The sequence below is a fragment of the Oreochromis niloticus genome, linkage group LG13 (assembly GCF_001858045.2).
Source record: "Oreochromis niloticus isolate F11D_XX linkage group LG13, O_niloticus_UMD_NMBU, whole genome shotgun sequence".
Lineage (NCBI taxonomy): Eukaryota > Metazoa > Chordata > Actinopteri > Cichliformes > Cichlidae > Oreochromis > Oreochromis niloticus.
In genome coordinates, this window is record NC_031978.2 from 34,009,708 (window position 1) to 34,027,981 (window position 18,274).

The following is an 18,274-nucleotide window of genomic DNA, read 5'->3' on the forward strand; positions in this document are numbered from 1 at the left end:
ATAATAATAATAATAATAATAATAATAATAACTAGAAAGCGAAAATTTCAGATGAAATTTTAGTGTGCCTATGCCGCTGCTAATCACTGTAGTTTGCCATTCATACGGCTACAGAGAGCAAAACTCAGAAGAGCAGCCATTCTCCACCATGAACTATGGTAAAAACAAACACCGCTCACGCTTCACAGATGACAGCTTACAGTTTTGTGTAAAGATGAAGTTACTTTGTACAGCGCCGATTTGCAGACGCTGTGCACACAGGTTCATGAGCAGAAGTCCCATTGTACCACGGCAGACCCGACAATGTTTGCATGAACACGCTTTGAAGCATTACATTATAGACCACTTTTCACACATGCATTCACTTTTGTTTTTTGTTATTTTTACACAGTGTTCTGAATTATAAACAATGGTCTACAGCCAATCCTGTGTATTATTATACAAACTTTGCTTGTGAGATTCAGATAACTATTTAATAAAAGCTAAATATTTTATATGAGAGTAAGAAAGAAAAGTATATCTTTGTGTCCACCTTTCTCTGTTAATGCCCTAGCTCCCCCCCAAAAGCTTTGCTAGATCCGCCCTGCACAGTTACCAGCTGTCAGCTACACAAAAAAGGAGCTTGGTCTTTGTCTCTCAGAAACAACTCATAACTTCCCTTCAACTCATTCATGTCACCTAAAGTGTAAACCTGTTTCTCCATCACCAGTTCAGCTCTGATGATTCAGTAAGACATCTCCTGATTCATCTTCATGCTCCAGCAAACATCAGCTGATACTAGAATTAAAATCAAAGAATTCTAACAACATGATCAAGCTTAAACGTGCTGCTGTTGTTTAGCGCAATAAATAAGAGCGAACAGCCGATCATTGATCAGTTTTGATTGACGTTCAACACGCGAGGAATGCAGAGGCTTCTTAACGACAGAATAAATCATAATTTTCTCGAATGTGGGACGATTCGTTTGTACGGCACGGCAACTCTATGAACTAACCCTAATGAATAAATAAAGTCCAACGTCAGTAACTTAGTGCCACACACTGTATATAAACTCCCTGGCATTACGATTGTAAAGGTCAACGAAAATAAATTACACTAAACTCGTTATATCTGACCCAAATAGAGAGCGACCGGTCTGACACAGTTTCACCCGCCTCAATATAACCAAGCCTGGGTGCTTTTTCACGAAGGGTTGCTAGCCGCGAGCTAACTATGCTAGCGCGCTAGCTAGCTAGCGGCTATCAGCAACACATAGAGAACTGCTGCTAAATAAACTACACCTAACTCGGTTTATATCTGACCCAAATAGAGAGCGACCGGGTGCTGACACGATTCACCCGCCTCAATATAAGCCAAGCCTGGTGCTTTTCACGAAGGGTTGCTAGCGCGCGAGCTAACTATGCTAGCGGCGCTAGCTAGCTAGCGGCTATCAGCAACACATAAGAGAACTGCTGCTAAATAAACTACACCTAAACTCGGTTTATATCTGACCCAAATAGAGTGCAGTTCATAACTTCTTACCTGAAATTCAGTTCACCTCACGCTCCTGCCTTCGCTTCCCTGATCCATGATGACCACCGCGTTAGCAATCGCCTGCCCGCTCATATGTCTCGTTGGCGGCATATCCTTTCTGTCACACACCGGTGGTAGCTGCCCTCTTGTAGCTCCACCACCAAACAACTCAGTATTTTTCCACATCCAGCTGTAACTCCGATTCTATGCGAGCATTGCGAGAGACCGGGAGGTGAAACGACAGAGAGTCCCCTCGCTATCCATTTGCAGCCAAGTCGGCAGCTAGCTAGGTAGCCGGCTAGCTGTCAGGCAGGACCGACGTAGTCAGAGCACTGTCGCTAAATATGGATGTCTTGATAAAACAAGCAGATATTGAAGTTTACACACCTACATTCTCGCCTGAAATATCTTAAAGCTTATTTGTGACCTAGAAACACGAATAAAAGACATATAAAACGAAGTGGTGCCGCCATTGTCACTCTGTAGAGGCGTGCTATGAATTGTGGATATTGTTTTCCACCAAGCATTACCGTAACTTTTGAATGATTGCGCAACCTTAAAATTCCAAGGCTCCTGAAAGCACGACGCTGTGCGCACCGTTGAATTGTCATCATACGGTAATCCAAATAGGGTACACAGCTGTACCACTCCGGCATACACTAGAGAGAGCCAAGACACCACAAATGAAGTCTGTTATTTGGCGCCAAAAGATGAATTGGCCTAAATTTGCACTAAATATTAATATTAAAAACTATAAAGTTATAAACACCAAAGTCATAACATAATAGTCCAGCTCCAGCCGCACAAAATGATCTAACATATGTAACCTAATGTCAAAACTGTTTGGCAGAGGAGCGCGGGAAATTTCACTAAAATATTAATATTTAAAAACTATAAAATTCATAACACCAAAAGTCATAGCACACCATTCCAGATCCGGCCGCACAAAATGAGGTAACATATATGAAGCTTGTCTCAAAACTGCGAGGCGAGATTCGCTGCAAAATTTCAGGCGGAAACTGGAGAATAATAATAATAACTAGAAAGCGAAATTCAGAAGAAATTTATGTGTGCCTATGCCGCTGCTAATCTGTGTAGTTTTCCATTCATACGGCTACAGACAGCAAAACTCAGAAGAGCAGCCATTCTCCACCATGAATTATGGTAAAAACAAACACCGCTCGCGCCTCACAGATGACAGCTTACAGTTTGGGTAAAGATGAGGTCACTTTGTACAGCCCGATTTGCAGACGCTGTGCACACAGGTTCATAAGCAGAAGTCCCATTGTACCACGGCAGACCCCGACAATGTTTGCACGAACACACTTTGAACCAGTACGTTATGGACCACTTTTCACACATGGTTGGTGTACCCTCCCAGCCAGCTGTAGCTTTCAACTCACAGCCCGACACACACCAAAAAACAGCCGAGAGAGCACAGACTACGCCCGAGAGGTGTGATGCAGATGCCCCTCAGGTGGGTCCACCTCCCCTGCAGCGGCACTGCAGACCACGCCCCGCCACACATATCAAACACGTAAAATAAATATTTATGCACTTTGCATTCACTTTTGTTTTTTGTTATTTTTACACAGTGTTCTGAATGATGAACAATGGTCTACAGCCAATCTTGTGTATTATTATACAAACTTTGGTTGTAAGATTCAGATAACTATTTAATAAAAGCTAAATATTTTATACAGGGAGTGCAGAATTATAGGCAAATGAGTATTTTGTCCACATCATCCCTTCATGCATGTTGTCTTACTCCAAGCTGTATAGGCTCGAAAGCCTACTACCAATTAAGCATATTAGGTGATGTGCATCTCTGTAATGAGAAGGGGTATGGTCTAATGACATCAACACCCTATATCAGGTGTGCATAATTATTAGGCAACTTCCTTTCCTTTGGCAAAATGGGTCAAAAGAAGGACTTGACAGGCTCAGAAAAGTCAAAATAGTGAGATATCTTGCAGAGGGATGCAGCAGTCTTAAAATTGCAAAGCTTCTGAAGCGTGATCATCGGACAATCAAGCGTTTCATTCAAAATAGTCAACAGGGTCGCAAGAAGCGTGTGGAAAAACCAAGGCGCAAAATAACTGCCCATGAACTGAGAAAAGTCAAGCGTGCAGCTGCCAAGATGCCACTTGCACCAGTTTGGCCATATTTCAGAGCTGCAACATCACTGGAGTGCCCAAAGCACAAGGTGTGCAATACTCAGAGACATGGCCAAGGTAAGAAAGGCTGAAAGACGACCACCACTGAACAAGACACACAAGCTGAAACGTCAAGACTGGGCCAAGAAATATCTCAAGACTGATTTTCTAAGGTTTTATGGACTTATGAAATGAGAGTGAGTCTTGATGGGCCAGATGGATGGGCCCGTGGCTGGATTGGTAAAGGGCAGAGAGCTCCAGTCCCACTCAGACGCCAGCAAGGTGGAGGTGGAGTACTGGTTTGGGCTGGTATCATCAAAGGTGAGCTTGTGGGGCCTTTTCGGGTTGAGGATGGCGTCAAGCTCAACTCCCAGTCCTACTGCAAGTTTCTGGAAGACACCTTCTTCAAGCAGTGGTACAGGAAGAAGTCTGCATCCTTCAAGAAAAACATGATTTCATGCAGGACAATGCTCCATCACACGCGTCCAAGTACTCCACAGCGTGGCTGGCAAGAAAGGGTTTAAAAGAAGAAAAACTAATGACATGGCCTCCTTGTTCACCTGATCTGAACCCCATTGAGAACCTGTGGTCCATCATCAAATGTGAGATTTACAAGGAGGGAAAACAGTACACCTCTCTGAACAGTGTCTGGGAGGCTGTGGTTGCTGCTGCACGCAATGTTGATGTGAACAGATCAAAACACTGACAGAATCCATGGATGGCAGGCTTTTGAGTGTCCTTGCAAAGAAAGGTGGCTATATTGGTCGCTGATTTGTTTTTGTTTGTTTTTGAATGTCAGAATGTATATTTGTGAATGTGGAGATGTTATATTGGTTTCACTGGTAAAAATAAATAATTGAAATGGGTATATATTTGTTTTTTGTTAAGTTGCCTAATAATTATGCACAGTAATAGTCACCTGCACACACAGATATCCCCCTAAAATAGCTAAAACTAAACACAAACTAAAAACTACTTCCGAAAACATTCAGCTTTGGTATTAATGAGTTTTTTGGGTTCATTGAGAACATGGTTGTTGTTCAATAATAAAATTATTCCTCAAAATACAACTTGCCTAATAATTCTGCACTCCCTGTATTTGTCTCTCAAAATAGTTCATAACTTCCTTCAACTTATTCATGTCACCTAAAGGGTAAACCTGTTTCTCCATCACCAGTTCAGCTCTGATGATTCAGTAAGGACATCTGCCGTTTTTACAGCTGTAGCTCCAGCAAACATCAGCTGATACCAGAAATTAAAAGCAAATGAATTCTAACAACAGCTGATCAAGCTTAAAGGTGCTGCTGTTGTTTTGCGCGATAAACAAACAAGAGAGAAACGCCGATCATTGATCAGTTTCATGACTGAAGTTTCAACAGGCGAGAGAATGACAGGGGAGGCTGTCATAAAGTTCACCATGCGCACACAGCTGTATAGAAACTCTGTCGTGCTAGCTAGAACGCAGTACGAGTTATTGTAACTGATTGTAAAAAGTCAGCACAACAAAAATAAACTACACCTAAACTCGGTTTATATCTGACCCAAATAGAGTGCAGGTCATAACTTCTTACCTGAAATTCAGTTCACCTCACGCTCCGACCGGCAGCCGCCTGCTTCTCCTGCCTTCGGTTTCCCTGATCCACGATCTACCACCGGTTGATCGGCGGTCGCCTCGCCGCCTCGTTCCCCACATGTTCTTTCTGACACACACCGGTGGATAGCTGCCCTCGTTGTAGCTCCGCGTCAGCGACTACCAAACAACTCAGTTATTTTTCCACATCGACCAGCATCTGGACAATCCACTGCCTTTCACTGTTTGTACCGTTACTAAAAAAAAACCCTCATCGGCTCATAAAAACGAAAAATAAGTCCAGCTATGACCCTGAGTCAAAAAGACAGCCAGCTCGGGTTAGCTAGCTACCTGTCTAGCTCTTTGCAGGCACCGAAAACATCAGAGCTAATATGGGATGTCTTGGTAACACGAGCAGATATTTGAAGTTTACATCTGGCCAATCCACCACCTTTCACTGTTTATACCGTTACTAAAATGAATAAATAAATAAATCATCGGTCCATATAAACGAAAAATAAGTCCAGCTAAAACACATACTGTCGGCGAGCGACCGGGTGCTGACACGAGTTTCACCCGCCTCAATATAAGCCAAGCCTGGGTGCTTTTCACGAAGGGTCGCTAGCGGTGCTAGCTAACTATGCTAGCGGCACTAGCTAGCTAGCCGGCTATCAGCAACACATAAGAGAACTGCTGCTAAATAAACTACACCTAAACTCGGTTTATATCTGACCCAAATAGAGTGCAGGTCATAACTTCTTACCTGAAATTCAGTTCACCTCACGCTCCTGCCTTCGCTTTCCCTGATCCATGATTGACCACCGCGTTAGCAATCGCCTGCCCGGCCTCATGTGTCTCGTTGGCGGCATGTCCTTTCTGTCACACACCGGTGGGTAGCTGCCCTCTGTTGTAGCTCCACCACCAAACAACTCAGTTATTTTTTCCACATCGACCAGCATCATCGGCCCATATAAACGAAAAATAAGTCCAGCTAAGACACAGACCCTTGCCGAGCGATCGGGCGATTAAACAAATTTTACCCACCTCACTATCAGCCAAGCCTGGGTGGTTTTTCACGAAGGGGCGCTAGCTAGCTAAGCTAGCGGCGCTAGCTAGCTAGCCGGCTATCAGCAACACTTAAAAGAATTGTCGCTAATATGGGATGTCTTGATAAAACGAGCAGATATTTGAAGTTTACACACCTACATTCTCGCCTGAAATATCTTAAAAGTGTATTTTGTGACCTAGAAACACGAATAAAAGACATATAAACGAAGTGGTGTCCGCCATTGTTTGACTCGGTAGAGGCATGCTATGAATTGTGGGATATGTAGTTTTCACCAAGCATGGCACCCTTTAGGCCGTACTACTCCCGGTATACCACTAGAGAGAGCCAACCCACCACAAATGAAGTCTGTTTCTATGGTGCCAAAAGCAGAATCTTTCTCAGGAGCCTAGAAATTGGCCTAAAGTTGCACTAAAATCTAAATATTTCAAAAACTATAAAAGTTATGAACACCAAAAGTCACACCATACTAGCCCAGCTCCAGCCGCACAAAATGATGTAACATATGTACCCCTATTGTCAAAACTGTTTGGCAGAGGAGCGCGGGAAAATTTTCACTCAAATATTAATATTTTAAAAACTATAATAGTCATAAACACCAAAAGTCATAGCACACCATTCCAGATCCAGTCGCACAAAATGAGGTAACATATATGAAGCTTTTCTCAAAACTGCGGGGCGTGATACGTGCCGAAATTTAGGCGGAAGATGGAGAATAATAATAATAATAATAATAAGAATAATAAATCCGAGGAATAGTAATATGTGTGCCTCTTGTCATAGGCACACATAACTAGAAAGCGAAAATTTCAGAAGAAATTTTATGTGTGCCTATGCCGCTGCTATTCAGTGTAGTTTGTCATTCATACAGCTACAGAGAGCAAAACTCAGAAGAGCAGCCATTCTCCACCATGAACTATGGTAAAAACAAACACCGCTCACGCTTCACAGATGACAGCTTACAGTTTTGGGTAAAGATGAAGTTACTTCGTACAGCGCCGATTTGCAGACGCTGTGCACACAGGTTCATGAGCAGAAGTCCCATTGTACCACGGCAGACCCGACAATTTTTGCATGAACACGCTTTGAAGCATTACATTATGGACCACTTTTCACACATGGTTGGTTTACCCACACAGCCGGCTGTGCATTCACTTTTTGTTTTTTGTTATTTTTACACAGTGTTCTGAATGATTAACAATGGTCTACAGCCAATCTTGTGTATTATTATACAAACTGTGGTTGTAAGATGCAGATAACTATTTAATAAAAAGCTAAATATTTTATATGAGAGTAAGAAAGAAAAGTATATCTTTGTGTCCCCCTTTCCCTGTTAATGCCCTACCTGGCCCCCTGGCAAAAGCTTTGCTAGATCCGCCCCTGCACAGTTACCAGCTGTCAGCTACACAAAAACAGGAGCTTGGTGTATATTTGTCTGTCAGAAACAGTTCATAACTTCCCTTCAACTCATTCATGTCACCTAAAGGGTAAACCTGTTTCTCCATCACCAGTTCAGCTCTGATGATTCAGTAAGGACATCTCCTGGTTTGGACCAGCCGCTTCTACAGCTGTGCCCCAGCAAACATCAGCTGATACTAAGATAAGATAAGATAACCTTTATTAGTCCCACATGTGGGAAATTTGTTTTGTCACAGCAGGAAGTGGACAGTGCAAAAGTTATGAAGCAAAAATTAGAATAAAATAAAATAAGAATAAATACAGTACACAACTGTACAGAATAGAATAAAATAAAATACTATATACAGTAGAATAAAATAGAATAAAATATACAATAAGATAAAAATAGAATACAAATGCTATATACAACTGAGTAAAAAATACAACGATGCCAGGAAGATTATTGCACTTAGTGTTATTGCACATGTGTGTGTTTGATCAGTTAAAGTCTTTGTTGTGGAGTCTGACAGCAGTGGGGAGGAAAGACCTGCGAAATCTCTCCATCCCACACCGTGGGTGCCGCAGTCTCCCACTGAAGGAGCTGCTAGAAATTAAAATCAAATGAATTCTAACAACAGCTGATCAAGCTTAAACGTGCTGCTGTTCTTTAGCGCGATAAACAAGAGCGAAAAGCCGATCGTTGATCAGTTTCATGAGTGAAGTTGCAACTGGCGAGAGAATGACAGGGGAGGCTTCGTAACGACAGAATAAATCGTAATGTTTTCTCTGAATGTGGGACGATTCCGTTTGTACGGCAACTCTGACGAACCAACCCTTATGAATATAATAAAGTTCAACATCAGTAACTTACCGCGCACACAGCTGTCGTGCTAGCTAGCATGCAGTACGATTGTAAAAGGTCAGCACAACGAAAATAAACTACACCTAAACTCTGTTTATATCTGACCCAAATAGAGTGCAGTTCATAACTTCTTACCTGAAATTCAGTTCACCCCTCAGCTCCTGCCTTCGCTTTCCCTGATCCACGATTGACCTCCAGGTTAGCAACCACCTTCGCTTTCCCTGATCCACGATTGACCTCCAGGTTAGCAACCACCGGTCGATCGGCGGTGGCCTGCCCCACCTCCTATGTGTGGTTCGCGGCATGTCCTTTCTGTCACACACCGGTGGATAGCTGCCCTCTGTTGTAGCTCCGGCTAGCTCCACCACCAAACAACTCAGTTATTTTTTCCACATCGACCACCATCATCGGCCCATATAAGCGAAAAATGAGTCCAGCTAAAACACAGACTTGGCGAGCGATCGGGTGTTGCAACAAATTTTAGCCGCGTCACTATAAGCCCAGCCTGGGTGCTTTGAGGGTCGCTAGCAGCGCTAGCTAGCTATGCTAGCGGCGCTATGCTAGCGGCGCTATGCTAGCCGGCTGGCTATCAGCAACACATAAGACAACTCTTGCTAATATGGGATGTCTTGATAAAACGAGCAGATATTTGAAGTTTACACACCTATATTCTCGCCTGAAAATGTCTTAAAAGTTTAGTTTGTGACCTAGAAACACGAATAAAAGACATAGAAAACGAAGTGGTGGCCGCCATTGTTTGACTCGGTAGAGGCCTCTGTAGAGGCGTGCTATGAATTGTGGGATATGGAGTTTTGGGCCAAGGATAGATCTTTTCGCCTGTACTACTCCGGGTATACCACTAGAGAGAGCCAAGACACCACAAATGAAGTCTGTTTCTATGGCGCCAAAAGTAGAATCTTTCTAAATTTGCACTAAAATATTAATATTTAAAAAACTATAAAAGTCATGAACACCAAAAGTCGTACCATAGTAGTCCAGCTCCAGCCGCACAAAATGATCTAACATATGTAACCCTATTGTCAAAACTGTTTGGCAGAGGAGCGCGGGAAAATTTTCACTAAAATATTAATATTTCAAAAACTATAATAGTCATAAACACCAAAAGTCATAGCACACCATTCCAGATCCAGCCGCACAAAATGAGGTAACATATATGAAGCTTGTCTGAAAACTGCGGGGCGAGATTCGCTGCAAAATTTCAGGCGGAAACTGAAGAATAATAATAATAAATCCGAGGAATAGTAATATGTGTGCCTCTTGGCATAGGCACACATAATAATAATAATAAATCCGACGAATAGTAATATGTGTGCCTCTTGTCATAGGCACACATAATAATAATAATAATAAATCCGAGGAATAGTAATATGTGTGCCTCTTGGGCATAGGCACACATAATAAAGATAAAGAATAAAGAGAAACAGGAACTCAATAGTGTGGAAGCCCTTTGAGGGCATCCACACAATAATAAAGAACTAGAAAAATTTGCATTTCCTGCGAAAATGCTGTGTGGACGCCTTAACACTGAAGCTGTCTGCTGAAAAGCTGAAAAAGATGAAAAGTTGCAAAAAGTTGTATGGTGGTGAAAAAAAATAATGTCGCCCTGAGCAGGATTCAAACCTGGCCCTGCTGGGCTCAAGGCAGCTACTCATCTCACTGACTCAAACTCATTCTCACAAAGAAGAGGTGGACAGACTGACAATTCTGCTGAAATTAGCAGAAGATGCTGAGAATTGTGCTGATAAGAGGTGAAAAGGCTGAAAATTTTGCAGGAAAGAGGTGAATCAGCAGAATTTCTGCAGAAAAGAGGGAAAGAAGCAGAACATTGCGCTGAAAAGAGGTGAATCAGCAGAATTTCTGCTCAAGAGTTTTTTTCTGAAAACAGCTGGCAGAACAACCTGGTTCTGCTCAAATTCACCAATCAGAGGTACTGCCTCTGTCTGCTTCATCAGGCTGTGTACTTGTAGATATTTCTGCCATGGAACGTTAACAAGAATCTGAGGTCCATATTAGAAAAGCTGCTAAAATCTGAAAACTGAGGGAGTAGTTAATCGGCAAAAACGGAGCAACTAGAAGAATAATAAAGATAAAGAATAAAGAGAAACAGGAACTCAATAGTTTGGAAGCCCTTTTAAGGCATCCACACAATAAAGAGAAACAGGAACTCAATAGTGTGGAAGCCCTTTTTGGGCATCCACACAATAAAGAATAAAGAGAAACAGGAACTCAATAGTGTGGAAGCCCTTTTAGAGCATCCACACAATAAAGAGAAACAGGAACTCAATAGTGTGGAAGCCCTTTGAGGGCATCCACACAATAAAGAGAAACAGGAACTCAATGGTGCGGATGCCTTGAGGCATCCACACAATAATAAATCCGACGAATAGTAATAAGTGTTCCTCTTGGCATAGGCACACTTAATTAATAATAAATCCGACAAATAATAATAAGTGTGCCTCTTGGCATAGGCACACTTAATCAGTTCCATCTCTTTTTGATGTTTCAAGGAGTCTTTTAGCACTCCGGACAGCTCTTTCACTGAGTCCATTTGACTGAGGAAACTCAGGGCTGCTTGTGACATGTACAAACTCCCAGTGTGTGGCAAACTCATGAAAGGTCTGGCTAGTAAACTGGGTGCCATTGTCTGGGTACAGTTTTTGTGGTATCCCATGTACTGAGAAGTGGCATTTGAGTTTGTTAATGACTGAGGCAGATGTTAGGTTTTCAAGTTTATCTATTTCAAACCATCCAGAATAAGAATCCACGAGCACAAGGTAGTGGCGGTTGTCCCATTCGAATATGTCTGTGGCTGTGATGGACCAGGGAAGATCAGGAATTTGGTGTAGTTTCCTGGGTTGTTTTTGTTGGTGAGGTTTTAGACTGTTGCAAATGCTGCATGATTTGACTTTGTTCTCAGTGTCAGAGTTTATTGTCAACCAGAACACGCTGTCCCTTGCTCTCCTTTTTGTAGACTCCTTGCCTGGATGTCCCTTGTGTAGTTCCTGTAGATAGGTTTCATGTAGTGATGCTGGAACGATGGCTCTGTTGCCTTTCATAATGACGTTGTTGTCGATGATTAGTTCATCGTGGTAGCTGAAGAATGGTTTGATTTCTATAGGTACACTACTCACTTGTTTTGGCCACCCCTGCTGGACGTAACAAGCAAGTGTGTGTAGAGTAGCGTCCTTCGAGGTGTGTTCGGCAAGCTCTTGTAGGCGTCTTGGTGAGATGAGCTGAAGTGACATTACCTCGAAGTCGCGCCCCTCTTCCTTTAGAGGTTGCTCATCCAGCGTTGGTGTGCGAGAGAGTGTGTCTGCAATGTAAAGGTGTTTGCCTTTCTTGTACACCAGAGTCAGGTTGAACTTTTGTAATGGTAGCATCATGCGCTGTAGCCGTGCCGGAACTGTGTGGAAAGGTTTGTTTTGGATTGTGACCAAAGGCTGGTGGTCAGTTTCAATCACCACTGGCTTTCCGTAGATGTAGTCGTAAAATCTGTAACATGCGAACACTACAGCTAGTAACTCCTTCTCTATCTGAGCGTACCTTCTTTCCATTGGAGTTAAAGTTCTTGATGCATACGCCACAGGTTTGTCGTCCTGAAGGCATGCAGCCCCTAGACCATGCTGGGAAGCGTCACATGTGAGAGTCACTGGCTTGTGCATGTCATAGTACTGTAGTACTGGTGGGCTGGTGAGGCACGCTTTAAGTTTGTTGAAAGCATCCTGCTGATGTTGAGTCCAGCTCCACACCACATCCTTGTGAAGCAACTGACGAAGTGGTGCTGACAGTTCACTTAAATTCAGGATGAACTTGCCCAGGTAATTGATCATTCCCAGGAAACGTTGGAGAGACGTCTTGTCCTCTGGTGGTGGCATTTCATTGATAGTGGAGATTTTAGTTGGATCTGCTTTTAGTCCTTCGTCAGTGAATATGTGTCCCACGTAGCTCACTTCTTTAAGTCTGAACTTGCACTTTTTTGGATTCAGTTTGAGGTTTACTTGTCTGACCCACTCCAGAACTTTTTTCAAATTTTTGTCATGCTCCTCTATTCCTTTGCCTCCCACTAGGATGTCGTCCACAATCACTGCGCATGGATATCCCATGAATATCTGTTCCATGGCTCTCTGGAAGACTTCAGAAGCGGTGTTGATGCCAAAGGGCATCCTCAGGAATTTGAATCTGCCGAAGGGTGTTGCAAATGTAGTGAGGAGAGATGAGGCAGGATCCAGTTTGATTTGCCAGAAAGAGCTCTTTGCATCCAGAACTGAGAAGATGGTTGCTCCAGACATCTGAGCAGCTACTTCCTCCACAGTTCGCATGGGATGGTGAGGTCGCATTAGTGCCTTGTTCAGATCCCTTGGATCAATGCAGATACGAACATCATCAGTATTCTTTTTGTGTGTTGCGACCATGTTGGATACCCATTCTGTGGGCTCCTCCACTGGTTCAATTACTCCCAAGGCCTGCATTCTTTGGAGTTCCTCTTCAACTCTTTTCTGCATAGGAACAGGAACGCGCCGTGGAGGGTTGACGACAGGTGACACGTTTAGAGTGAGTTTCATTGAGTAGGTTACAGGTAAGTCACCGACTTCATCTTTAAACAGGTCTGCATATTCGTGAAACACTTTCTGCGCCAGTGTCTCATCCTGATCTGTGTCAACATGGTAGACTTCCTTGCTGAAACTAACCAGTTTCATTCGCACACTGTCCTTTAATCCGATGATGGGTTGCACATCGTGTTTTACAACTTGGAATTGCAGGTCATATAACTGTCCAGCTAGCTTGCACTTGAGAGTAACTGTGCCTGTGGACTTGATCTTCCTGCCTCCGAAAGCAACGAGATTTACCTGTTTTTGTGACTTGGGTAGGGTTTCGTTGTTGCAGATGTTTCTGTAAGTGCCTAGTGAGATTATGTTGCACTTTGCCCCAGTGTCTACTTTTAGTTTGAGGGCCTTTTCAAAAACTTTGACTGTGCAGTATCCTTCTTTGTTGTGATTGTTCTCGCCCTCCGTTGTTAGGTGTTCAATGCAAAATGTCTCATCACTGTCTGGATCAGCATCCTCTGAAATTTGGTTCACTTGTTTGCCTCTGTGACGTGGTTTTGCTGATCTGCATTGTTTTTTGTAATGATTGTATTTTTTGCAGACGTGACACTGTTGTCCGAAAGCAGGACATTGCTCCCGTGTGGCTGGATGCGAACCACCACAGTTTCTGCAATTTTGAATGTTCGTTAGAGGTTTATTTGTTTTCCTTTTGAACTTGCCATGTTTAATCTGTACAGTGTCCACACTAGCAGATGTAATATGCTTTGGTGTAGAGAGGGCTTTACTATGTTGATCTGTGAGCTCGCTTATTTGGCATATACGCACCGCCTTGGCAAGAGTTAGTTCCGTCTCTTTAAGCAGGGAACGTCTGACGCTGTCACTGGTTATACCACATACTAATCTGTCTCTGATTAACTCGTCTTGTAGTGCACCAAAACTGCAAGTTCTGGCCATGTTCTTTAACGTGCTCACATATGCTTCAATGGTTTCACCGGGTTTCTGTTGTCTTTTGTTAAAGTTATGCCTCTCCATTATGACATTGATCTCTGGGTTGCAGATCTCCCTGAACTTTCTCTTTAGACATGCGGGGTCTTCCCTCGATTCCGCGGCGACTTCTACTACGCCTTCAGCTGATATGACTGCGGGGGCATACGTGAATGATCGCTCTCTTTCGATGGCCTCTGGCCCCACCAGATTGAGGAGTATATAGGCCTTAGTCTTAGCATTTTTGTCACTGTGGGCAGCGGCGATAAAGATGTCATATTCGCGCTCGAACTTACGCCAGTTTTCAGCGACGTTGCCGTCAAAGATGAGAGGATCTGGGCGCCGGAATCTGTCCGCCATGTTGTGCCGAGATTGCTTTTTTCGTTGTCCTTACCGGCTCCCCTTTTCTTCTTGGGCTGTGCAGGCTTTGTAGTAAATCCCACTTCTGACACCATGTAGGTTTGCTTACAATAATCAGTCCGCTGTAACTGTATGCCAGGCGTTTATTAGCAGCCAACATGAACGTTTGTGCATTCATAACAGGAAGTACACATAACCCAGAGAGAACCACAGCGACACCTGCTGGAACTCTCCGTAACAGCAACAACAGCAGGCAGTATGGACAAACATAACATTGCTGTTATCTGCAGTTTGTAAGGCCATGTTACTCCTAAATTTCTATCTTGTTCAAAGAGAAGATATAAAACAAAGTTGTAAGCAATGTTCCCTCTAATTTTTCATGTGTCTGAGCGAACGCACAAACTCCCTGAGCGGTCCCTTGGACCACTGTGAGCAACAGCAGACGTGTGCACTGTGGTCACGCCAGCATCGAATCCATCCAAATTACATGGTTTATTAAAATGATCAAATTACAGCATTTACATTTATGTCAGACTACTTTTAATTAACTGCTTTAGCCCACTTACAATGAAAATTTAAAAAACTTGTTCATGACCTGTGTAGTATGTTAACACTATTGGAAGTAAAAATAACTTGAACTCCAATTTTGAAAACACAACTTTCTTTTTTTCTTCCTTTTTTTTTTTTTTTTTATAAAGCTCTGACTTGTATTATGAGTCTGTGGTCTGGGAGAGAATCCTGTAACTCTGTCTGCCAAATACAGTATATAATGACCAATGTTGGGCAATTAATTATATAGTTACTTCTTCAAAAAAGTTACTGAGTTTTGCAAACAACAAAGTTTTTTGCAGCTGTTTACCTAAAAATTCAGCCAAGGCGTTTTTAAATAAACATTTCAAACTATTTACAGAACAATCAGCTGTTCTGCATCAAATCTGATGCCACACAAATTATTTGTGCCACTCCAAAAAATAATTTCTGTCCACTATGAGATAAAGGAGAACAACAGCCTGATACCTGCAGGCCTGACAACAGGAGATGTATCACTCCTGTAACACCTGTAACATTCAGCAGTCGCCTCATTGTTCTGACACACACAACAAAACTATTGACTACACTACACACTAACTACACAAGATTTGCGCTAAACGTTGCAAATCTCTCACATCTCAAAACACCGCCGTCACTCCTAAAACTTCCCCTCTTCCTAAACAACTGTTGCCATATCATTTTTTGATTGGTTGACATGGTACATTTTTCTACCAATAGGAAAGAGTGTTTTTTGGGGGGGGGGGTTTGTTTTTGCTCACAGGCGGAGAGTGCTTTCGAGCGTTTTCCTTATAAAATGCCGTTTTTACCATTTCTTCCCGCAGTAAATATAAACAACGATAGTATTCAGGAAGAAAACCAAACATTGCATATATTTTTTTTAATCATAACTCTGGTTTTACGTGGCCTATCAACACAATTTAAAAACTGGTATGAAGTCCACACTTTTCCTGTCAGTTGTTTCGTCTGTCCTGCTCACATCTCCAATGGTTGTACACGTTGTCATTAACGTGGCTTCACTCCACATCAGCCACGCCGCTTTGCTAGCTAAAAGACCGGTGTCGGCACATAAGGACGCTGTCATAGTCTGTCAACGACATTGATTGGCTGCGTATATACGAATGTGAATCGCATCATTGGCTGGACTATGGGATAAGGTGGCATCGTTCTAATCCCATACAGGAGCAGCCAGTCACTTACTGACTAACACTGCAAAACAGAATTGTTAAAGTATTAATTCTAATTTCAATTCAGGTTAGATTTTTTTTCTGTGCGCAACACAGATTTTCTGTGCGCAGAGACCGTGCCAGCAGTGCGCAATCGCGCATGTGCGCAGCTTAGAGGGAACATTGGTTGTAAGCTAATCGACCTCAGTGTTCTCCTTTTTTAAAAAGAATCGATAAGAGAATTGATAAAGAATCGAATCGTTAAACAGAATCAAAAATAGAATTGGAATCATGTAAATCTTATCAATACCCATCCCTACCACTAACAGCTGACTGTGGAATATTTATTAGCAAGATGTCTGTGAAGGTTCTAAGTCATCGTAGTCTAAGGAGCTTGGAAAGAAAAGCGTCTGGACTTATTTAAGTTGCTTGAAGACGTTTCACCTCTCATCCGAGAAGACAAATGATGAACTAAAGAAGCTTCTTGGATGAGAGGTGAAATGTCTTCAAGCAACTTAAATAAGTCCAGACGCTTTTCTTTCCAAGCTCCTTAGACTATTTAGTAGCAAGGAAATTTCACAACTGAACTTATTCCACAGGTGGCGTTCACTGAGCTCCTAAGAGCGAGCCATTGTCTCACAAATAAAGCAGTCTGCATACCTGGTGTTTGATTTTACACACCTGTGGTCATGGAAGCAATTGGAACACTTGAATTTGATGATTTGGATTTCTGTGGGAATACTTTCGGCAATACAGTGGTCCCACGCTATAACTCGGGTCACCTTTCGCGGCCTCACTGTTTCACTGATTTTTTGTTTGCAATTTTCCATGTTTTTTTTTTTTTTTTTGTAACAGCGTATTGTGTTCTGCGTCCGGATTGGCTGTAGACCATTGTCAATGAATCTTGTGCCGTGTCTCCTGTACAGTACAAAATGGGTTCAGCTTGTCAAATTTACATAAGTCTTCACTAGCAGTGTGACTCTGAAGTGCTGTACTGTATGTTTGTAAGTTTTCTCCCCAACAAACACAACAATGTCGACAAAACGTTTCGCACTGTTAAAGGCAGCTGCGGGTTCCTTTGGTTTCACTCTACAGGGTGGGCCATTTATATGGATACACCGTAATAACATGGGAATGGTTGGTGATATTAAAGTCCTGTTTGTGGCACATTAGTATATGTGAAGGAGCAAACTCCTCAAGATGGGTGGTGACCATGGTGTCCATTTAGAAGTCGGCCATCTTGGATACAACTTGTGACACATCAAACTTTTTGGTAATGTCACAAGAAAAACAATGGTGTGCTTGGTTTCAACATAACTTTATTCTTTCATGAGTTCTTTACAAGTTTCTGACCACTTATAAAATGTGTTCAATGTGCTGCCCATTGTGTTGGATTGTCAATGCAACCCTCTTCTCCCACTCTTCACACACTGATAGCAACACCGCAGGAGAAATGCCAGCACAGGCATCCAGTATCCGTAGTTTCAGGTGCTGCACATCTCGTATCTTCACACCATAGACAATTGCCTTCAGATGACCCCAAAGATAAAAGTCTAAGGGGGTCAGATCGGGAGACCTTGGGGGCCATTCAACTGGCCCACGACAACCAATCCACTTTCCAGGAAACTGTTCATCTAGGAATGCTCGGACCTGGCACCCATAATGTGGTGGTGCACCATCTTGCTGGAAAAACTCAGGGAACGTGCCAGCTTCAGTGCATAAAGAGGGAAACACATCATCATGTAGCAATTTCAAATATCCAGTGGCCTTGAGGTTTCCATTGATGAAGAATGGACCCACTATCGTTGTACCCCATATACCACACCAAACCATCACTTTGTTGTTCCAACAGTCTTGGAGGGATCCATCCAATGTGGGTTAGTGTCAGACCAATAGCGGTGGTTTTGTTTGTTAACTTCACCATTCACATAAAAGTTTGCCTCATCACTGAACAAAATCTTCTGCGTGAACTGAGGGTCCTGTTCCAATTTTTGTTTTGCCCATTCTGCAAATTCTGTGCGCCGATCTGGGTCATCCTCATTGAGATGCTGCAGTAGCTGGAGTTTGTAAGGGTGCCATTTGTGAG

The 18,274-nt window shown here is 42.7% G+C and overlaps 2 protein-coding genes across 11 annotated transcripts in view; one reads left to right on the plus strand and one right to left on the minus strand.

Annotated features, from left to right (window-relative positions):
• The window catches only part of gbf1 (golgi brefeldin A resistant guanine nucleotide exchange factor 1), a 72,801-nt gene extending 58,328 nt beyond the window's left edge, over positions 1–14,473 (minus strand). Inside the window, exon 1 of the mRNA XM_025897436.1 lies at positions 11,566–14,473. Coding sequence (XP_025753221.1) covers positions 11,566–14,473 — 2,908 coding nt within the window. The remainder of the gene's footprint in view (positions 1–11,565) is intronic.
• Positions 1–18,274, plus strand: part of rasgrp3 (RAS guanyl releasing protein 3 (calcium and DAG-regulated)) — a 562,943-nt gene that overhangs the window by 367,796 nt on the left and 176,873 nt on the right. The window lies entirely within an intron of this gene.